This window comes from Anopheles gambiae, chromosome 3, assembly GCF_943734735.2.
Source record: "Anopheles gambiae chromosome 3, idAnoGambNW_F1_1, whole genome shotgun sequence".
NCBI lineage: Eukaryota > Metazoa > Arthropoda > Insecta > Diptera > Culicidae > Anopheles > Anopheles gambiae.
Window position 1 is genome coordinate 42,861,680 of NC_064602.1, and position 7,954 is coordinate 42,869,633.

At 54.6% G+C, this 7,954-nt stretch overlaps 2 protein-coding genes across 2 annotated transcripts; one reads left to right on the forward strand and one right to left on the reverse strand.

Annotated features, from left to right (window-relative positions):
- Positions 1-74: 74 nt before the first annotated feature.
- LOC1279199 (trifunctional purine biosynthetic protein adenosine-3) lies at positions 75-6,197 on the forward strand. Its single transcript, XM_318881.5, has 6 exons — positions 75-880; positions 977-1,619; positions 2,298-2,552; positions 2,645-2,870; positions 3,133-3,280; positions 3,357-6,197. The coding sequence occupies exons 1-6, from the start codon at positions 692-694 to the stop codon at positions 6,045-6,047; spliced, it is 4,152 nt and encodes a 1,383-aa protein (XP_318881.5). The 5' UTR covers positions 75-691; the 3' UTR covers positions 6,048-6,197.
- LOC1279200 (dnaJ homolog subfamily C member 28) lies at positions 6,104-7,803 on the reverse strand. The gene is made up of 3 exons (XM_318882.5): positions 7,486-7,803; positions 7,223-7,341; positions 6,104-7,148 (listed from the first exon to the last, which is right to left on the reverse strand). The coding sequence occupies exons 2-3, from the start codon at positions 7,322-7,324 to the stop codon at positions 6,159-6,161; spliced, it is 1,092 nt and encodes a 363-aa protein (XP_318882.5). The 5' UTR covers positions 7,325-7,341; positions 7,486-7,803; the 3' UTR covers positions 6,104-6,158.
- Between the last annotated feature and the right edge of the window lie 151 nt (positions 7,804-7,954).

Here is a 7,954-nt window from a genome sequence, read left to right on the forward strand (position 1 = left end):
CTATCGCTTTCGCGTTACAATTTCGCAAGACCGAACGAAACGGCTTTCGTAAACAGAGACGGTATTCCATTTAGAGCCTTCTGTCCACGTTGTTATGGCCACCGATGCCATGTGGCGAAGGAATTCAACGGGAGAGAGAGAGAGAGAGAGAGTGAGCTGTTCCGCGGAAGCTGCGGGCGCTGTTTGCTCGCTGAGGATCGTTAGAAAAAAGTGGGTCTCTCTCAATCCTCTCATCCCATGACCCATTAGCGGTTAGGGATCGCGAGAGAACCAAAACGGCTAAGCCCTCTCAGCAAGACCCATTGTCGAAAGAGAGAGTGAGACAGAGAACGAAAGATTAAGCCATCGCTGCTCATTACTTGGAGGCCGCCGCCTGTATGCTACCGTCGTCTCTGCTCTGGAGAACTCGTTTTCTGATTCTGCTAACAAATCAACAAAAGTCACCGGACGCTGGACGAACGATTCGCAAAGCGTCTCAATCCGTCGATCAGCTAACACGGATCGCCAAGATCGGCCAGAGAACGAACGAAGTAGGCCTTGGTGTAGTACAAATTCCCCATCGATTCAGTGCTGGAATCAGTCGTAGCATTCAGTGACCTTCCTCTTGGTGTAAGCGTCCCTTCGCGCAAGGTCTAATCAAGCTCAATTAGGAGTGCTGATTGTGTTGGACGCCATAACCGCGCCGCCGAAAATGGTACAGGACAGTGGTGCCCTCAAGAAGGTGCTGGTGATCGGTGGCGGTGGCCGTGAACATGCCATCTGCTGGAAGATGGCCCGCAGTGAACGGGTGGACACGGTGCACGTGCTCCCCGGCAGTCCCGGCATTGCGGCCCTTCCGAAGGTGCAGCTAGTATCCGGTGTTAGCGTGAAGGACTTTAGTGTAAGTGAGAAGGCTTTGGGGGCTCTCTTGATCCCCCCTTGCTCCATATGTTTTAAAAGGTGTGAACTAATCCGTGATCTGAACTAATCTTTGCAGGCCATCGTAGCCTGGTGCAAGCTGAACCAGATCGATCTGGTAGTGGTCGGGCCGGAGGACCCGCTGGCCGATGGGCTGGCCGACGCGCTGCAGGCGGCCGGCCTCAAATGCTTCGGCCCCGGGCGCCGCGGTGCACAGATCGAGGCGGACAAGAACTGGTCGAAAGATTTCATGCACCGGCACGGCATACCGACGGCCCGGTACGCCAGCTTCACCGATGCAGCCGAAGCGAAAGCATTCATCCGCAGCGCACCGTACGCGGCACTGGTGGTGAAGGCGAGCGGGCTAGCCGCCGGCAAGGGTGTGATCGTGGCGGAAACGATCGACGAAGCGTGCGCCGCCGTGGACGACATCCTCGGCGAGCGGCGGTTCGGTGCGGCCGGCGAGGTCGTCGTCGTGGAGGAGAAGCTGTCCGGCGAGGAAGTGTCCGTGCTGGCGTTCGTGGATTCGCGCACCGTGCGCGTGATGCTGCCGGCGCAGGATCATAAGCGCTTGATGGACCACGATCGTGGACCGAATACGGGCGGCATGGGCGCGTACTGTCCCTGTCCGATCATCAAACCGGCCCAGCTGGATCTGGTCGTGAGGGAGGTGTTGCAGCGTGCGGTGGATGGACTGCGAGCGGAAGGCATCAAGTACAACGGTATGTATGTGTGTGTGTGTGTGTGTGTGTGTGTGTGTGTGTGTGTGTGTGTATGGTTTTTTTCGTGTTGATTGTTGCTGCTTGGTAGTAATGAAACGAGGTTGATAAGGAAAGCCCCCGGACAGCCTGCCGAAAGGTCAGGATCGATCGAGAAATACTGAAATCGAAAACAAGTAACCGGATGACGTAGCCAATGTGGTCCGTCCGAGTCGCTGAGAGACAAACGCACGCGATCTACCCCCGGTGATAACGGCCAACGCGTGATTATGCTTCCCTTGCTGCTGCTGCTACTGCTACGCCACGCAATCCTTCATGGCAACCAGACAGGGAAGGGAGGACGGCGCAGTGATTGACGGAATGGAGCCTCACAGTTTTACCTCACAGTGCTGTTTACTCAATCTCCTTCACTGTTTATGTTTGTCCCTGTGTTGCATTTCGATGGCGGTTATACGTGTTGTTATTGATTCGTTTGAAGCTGGTTAATTAACTGGCCAAATGGGTATGTCGCATAAAGTGCCTGAGCAGAGCAAGCCACATACTAAATCACTGAAAAATCTTTTTCCTTTTGGCGACGAATTCAATCGCCATTTCATTAAAATTTCAAATAATTCAAACAGTTATAGAGCAAAATATCTTTTTTCCCCGTAATTGATTTAAATTATGCTTCCTTTTCTGCAGGTGTTTTGTATGCTGGCATGATGCTCACGCCGAACGGGCCAAAAACGCTCGAATTCAACTGCCGGTTCGGCGATCCGGAGACACAGGTCATCCTGCCACTGCTCGAGAGCGATCTGTACGAGGTGATGGAGGCGACCTGCGACGATCGGCTGCACGAGATCAATCTCAAGTTCCGGGCCGGGCTGAGCGCGGTCGGTGTAGTGATGGCCAGCAAGGGCTACCCAGAAACATCCACCAAGGGCTGCGTTATCACAGGTTTGTGTGTGTGTGTGTGTGGGATGCAAAGCTTTCCCTTTTTCAACTGCGCGTCAACTGATAACAACTGGTGCACTTTTCCTACTTCACAGGACTTGACGCTGTTGCTGCACGCCCGGAGCATCTCGTGTTCCATTCGGGAGTGGCCCGGAACGAGCGCGGAGAGTTCGTCACGAACGGTGGCCGGGTGCTGATCACCGTCGTGCTGCACAGCGATCTGAAGCAGGCTGCGGCGCACGCTACGTCCGCCTGCAGCACCGCGATCAGCTTCGACGGTTCGCAGCACCGGTTGGACATCGCGCAGAAAGCATTCAAACAGTAAAGCATCGTTTGTTCGTCTATTTCGTTTGTTCGATGCACATTTCTTTTCATTTTTTTGTTCGGAAATTTGGAAATAAATGCTTCCCCGTGAGCAGAAGGGGGGGAAAGGTTAAAGCTCATGTTTGCCATTATCATCAGCGATCCCGTTCGTCGCCTGTGTGTGTGTCTGTGTATTGTCCTCGCTCATGAAATTCAGCCATATTTAACATTCAGAAGCAAAAAGCTTACTATTTGGCTAATTTTTGTCTTTTCTTTCCAGCCAAAGTTTGTCGTACAAATCGAGCGGCGTCGACATTGACGCGGGTGACGCGCTGGTGCAGCGCATCAAACCGCTGGCACGTGGTACAAATCGTCCCGGTGTGGTGGGAGGACTCGGTGGGTTTGGTGGATTGTTCCGTTTGAACGATGTAAGTTACCTTGTTACACAACGTTTTTTTGAACGAAAGGGCAAAATAATAATTTATCCCGCTCCCACTTTTACAGGCGACGTACATCAACCGCGAAGGCAAAACGGTGCGCTACAATGACCCGGTGCTGGTGCAGGGTACGGACGGTGTCGGTACGAAGCTAAAGCTGGCCGAAACGCTCAACTGCTGGGACACGATCGGTATCGATCTGGTGGCAATGTGCGCCAACGATGTGCTGTGCGCCGGGGCGGAACCGCTCGCCTTCCTGGACTACATCGCCTGCGGTCGGCTGGAGGTGCCGACGGCGGCAATGATCGTGAAGGGCATTGCGGAGGGTTGCCGCGAGACGAACTGTGCCCTGCTCGGCGGTGAGACGGCCGAGATGCCCTCGATGTACGAGAAGGGCAAGTACGATCTGGCCGGCTACTGTGTCGGGGTGGTCGAGCACGACCAAATCTTGCCGCACGTCGATCGCATTCGGGAGGGCGATCTGGTGATCGGGCTGCCGTCGAGCGGTGTGCATAGCAACGGATTCAGCTTGGTGAACCGCATCCTCGAGCGTACCGGCACGAAGTTAACCGATCCGGCACCGTTCAGCGAGGACGGCCGCAGCACGTTCGGCGAGGAACTACTCACGCCGACGAGCCTGTACGTGACACCGCTGCTACCGTTGCTGCGGCAGGGGGGCGACACGGTGAAAGCGCTGGCCCACATTACCGGCGGTGGGCTGGTGGAAAATGTGCCCCGCGTCCTGCCCGATGCGCTGGGCGTGGAGGTGGACTTTGCCGAGGTGAAAATTCCACCCATCTTCGGATGGCTGGCGGCGGCCGGTAACGTGACCGAGCGGGAAATGCTGCGTACGTTCAACTGTGGCATCGGCATGGTGGTGATCGTGTCGCAGAACGATCGCACGTGGAAGGAACAGCTGACGCCGCACGGTGCGGTACTGTTGGGGCGCGTTACGCGCCGAGCACGCGGCACCGATCAGGTGGTGGTGAAAAACTTTACCCAAGCAATCGCGAAGGTGGCGTCAAATTACGTACCGGCCAAGAAATCGCCCACCGCCATATCGTACAAGGACAGCGGGGTGGATATCGGTGCGGGCGATGAGCTGGTGCAGCGGATTAAACCGTTCGCCAAGTCCACCAACCGGCCCGGTGTGATGGGTGGGCTCGGTGGTTTCGGTGGCCTGTTCAGGCTGCGCGACACGGGCATGAATCTGGACGATCCCATACTCGTGCTAGGGACGGACGGCGTCGGCACGAAGCTGAAGATTGCGCAGGATTGCGGACTGCACGGTACTGTCGGCATCGATCTGGTGGCCATGTGCGTTAACGACATCATCTGCAACGGTGCGGATCCGCTCGCGTTTCTCGATTACTACGCCTGCGGCCAGCTGGACGTGCCGGTCGCGGCAAAGGTGATCGAGGGCATTGCGGAAGGCTGCCGCCAAGGCAACAGTGCGCTGCTCGGGGGCGAAACGGCCGAAATGCCGGGCATGTACGCGAAGGGCGTGTACGATCTGGCCGGCTTTTCGCTGGGAATAGCCGAGCGCAGCAAGATGCTGCCGCGTATGGACTGCATCTGCCCGGGCGACGTTATCCTGGGATTGCCGTCGAGCGGTGTGCACAGCAATGGGTTCAGCTTGGTGCACAAGATACTGGAATTCACCGGCCACACGTACAACGATGTGGCACCGTTCAGTGCGACGGGGAAATCGTTCGCCGAGGAGCTGCTCGTCCCGACCCGCATCTATGTGCGCGAGCTGCAGTCCCTGCTGGCGGAAGGGTTGGTGAAGGCGCTCGCCCACATCACGGGCGGCGGGTTTACGGAAAACATTCCCCGCGTCCTGCCGGCCGGCGTGGCCGCCTTCCTCGACCTTACCGAGCTGCACATTCCGCCCATCTTCGGCTGGATGGCGCAGGCGGGCAATGTAACGGCGGACGAAATGTTGCGCACGTTTAACTGCGGCATCGGCATGGTGCTGGTCGTGGCTACCGAACACAAGCACACCGTGCTGCAGCGTCTACGCAGCGCGGGTGGAACGGCTCTCGGTACGGTGGTGAAAAAATCGGACCCCCTCGGTCAGCGTGTCATCGTGCAGGGGTTCGAGGATACGCTGCGGATGTCGCAGATTACGTGCTCGCTGCCGAAGAAACGGATCGCCGTACTCATATCCGGCTCGGGAAGCAACCTCCAGGCACTGATCGACGCTACCCGCAGTTCGATCTTTGGCATTCGGGGCGAAATTGTGATGGTGGTGTCGAACAAGGCGGGCGTCTTCGGGCTGGAACGGGCGGCAAAGGCCGGCATTCCTTCGAAAGTTATCCTGCACAAAGACTACAACACGCGGGAACTGTTTGATGCGGCCGTGTCTAAGGTGCTCGAGCAGGAACGCATCGAGCTTGTGTGTCTGGCCGGCTTTATGCGCATCCTTTCCGAAGGATTCGTCAAGCGCTGGAAGGGTTCGCTGATTAACATTCATCCAGCGCTGCTGCCCCGCCACAAGGGTATCCATGCGCAGCGGCAGGCGCTCGAGGCGGGAGACGTTGAATCGGGCTGTACGGTTCACTTTGTGGATGAAGGCGTTGATACGGGCGCAATCATCCTGCAGGAGCGCGTGCCGATTCTAAGAGGCGACACCGAGGAAGCACTTACCGAGCGCATTCACCAAGCGGAACACGTGGCATACCCGAAAGCACTACGGTTGGTGGCGAACGGCGTGGCCACTCTCGGGCAGGATGGCACACTGCAGTGGATGAGCTAAGCTTTTAGACATTAATCGTTAAAGATTAGAATCGGATTGCGAAAAGAAAGTGCGCGTTTTGTTAACATTTTAGTTATGCACTGGTTATACTCTGCACTTAAAACAGTACACTCAACTAAACAAGGAACCAATAAAACCTAAAACACTTGACCTATTGGTGGCATCAGTTTGTGTCGTTTTCGCCGTCGATTGCCTAGCGTCTTCTACCATCTCTTCTCTGTGTTTCCCTTTCTCTAGCACTTCGTTGCCCACGCGCTTCAGACTCAGTTGAACCATTTGCTTGTTCATCATCGGCACGATCAGATTAAATTTATCGATCATTTTGTTAATCTTTGTCACCTCCTCCTGCTGCTGCTCGAGCCACTTCTCCCACTGTTGCTCCTCACGCACGCTCAGCGGCAGGGGGCCTAGTTTTGCACGCAGTTGGCGCAAATCTTCCTTCAGCGCATCTACCGCCTGCCGTATGTCCTTGTGCAGCGTTATCCATTCGGGCGTGAACCCATTGTCGAGCATGATCTTGTTCATCTTGTGCGTGGTAAAGTCCACGTACGGGTTTTGTGACTGATGGTCGGGCAGGGGTTTGCCAAACCCGGACAGATTGCTGAAATCTCCCCTCGAGATCGCTTCCTGGATCAGATCCTCGACGACACGATCGTAGCCGTACTTGGTCTTGATTTCGTGCTTCTTAAAGTAGTCGCCCTTCTTCATAACAGCCGTTTCGGTCGCTTGCGCCTTCGAGAGCCGATGTTCGAGCACGCGTTCCTGCGCTTTGGCGGCGCGCACCGTCTGGTATTGCTTTTGGCGCTGGGCGGGCGTTCCGTACCCGATCCCATCGAAGCTCAGGTACTGGCGGTGCTGCGGGGCAGTGTGTTTGATGTCGTACACCTTCACCTCCTCGCGCAGGTCCTCCACGATGCCACGGCGCGCTTTGGCAAACTTTTCCTGCAGTATGCGAAAGGCGCTGTCCACTTCCTGGAATCGTTCCGCGCTCGCTTCCGGGTGGCCACTGTCGGGGTGTAGCTTTTTCACCAGCGTCAGGTAAGCCTGCCGGACCGTGTTCTGGTCGGACTGTTCATTTACACCCAGCAAGCGGTAGCATTTCTACAACAAAGGGGAAAGTGTATTAGTGGCCGGGCATAATAAAGGATTTTTTTGTGTGTCCCCACTCTACTTACATTATATAATTCGCCCCGCCGTGTGTGGACCATCCTGAAGCAGAAAGAGCTCCCATAATGCTGCACCAGCGAAACAGCTGGGAAGCTTTTATTCGTAAGCATGTTTGCAAACTTGCTCACTGCACGAAGAAGAAAAATAAAACGATTTCAAAACATCTTCAAAAAAAAAGCACCCTGAAAGTGCAAAACAAACAACCGGCACTTTGCGACCTTGATCAACAGTGTGCGCCAATAGCGACCGAATAACAATCGGAGAAACTTACCAGCCGTGAATGGAGTTGATGCTGATAATAGCACAAAGTGGTTCTGAATGATTATCGCTAATATTGCACAATATTATATCACACTTGCCATGGTTTGGGAAGGGAAATAGCAACATCAAATGCTGCCATCGGCCAAAAGTGAAGCAACATAAATGCGAGCTTTTCCCAGCGAACAACAAAAAACAGCTGACCGCGCGACTGGTGAGCAGTGAGAAGGTGAAAGGGGGGTAAAATAATAAAATAAAATAAACTCACAGGAACGTAATTGTTTGTGGGACGTATAAAAGACACACAATATTTTCCATGATGTTTACATGTAAAACAAAATGAAAATAAAAATTAAATAAAAATTAATCTTTCTGTCCGCGATTCCAATAGGAATTTAGAGCAATCAAGTTGCTACTATAAACGTACGCTTTAAACCTCCATTAGAGCGGGAGAGCGATAACGAAATAGAGAAGGAAGGAGC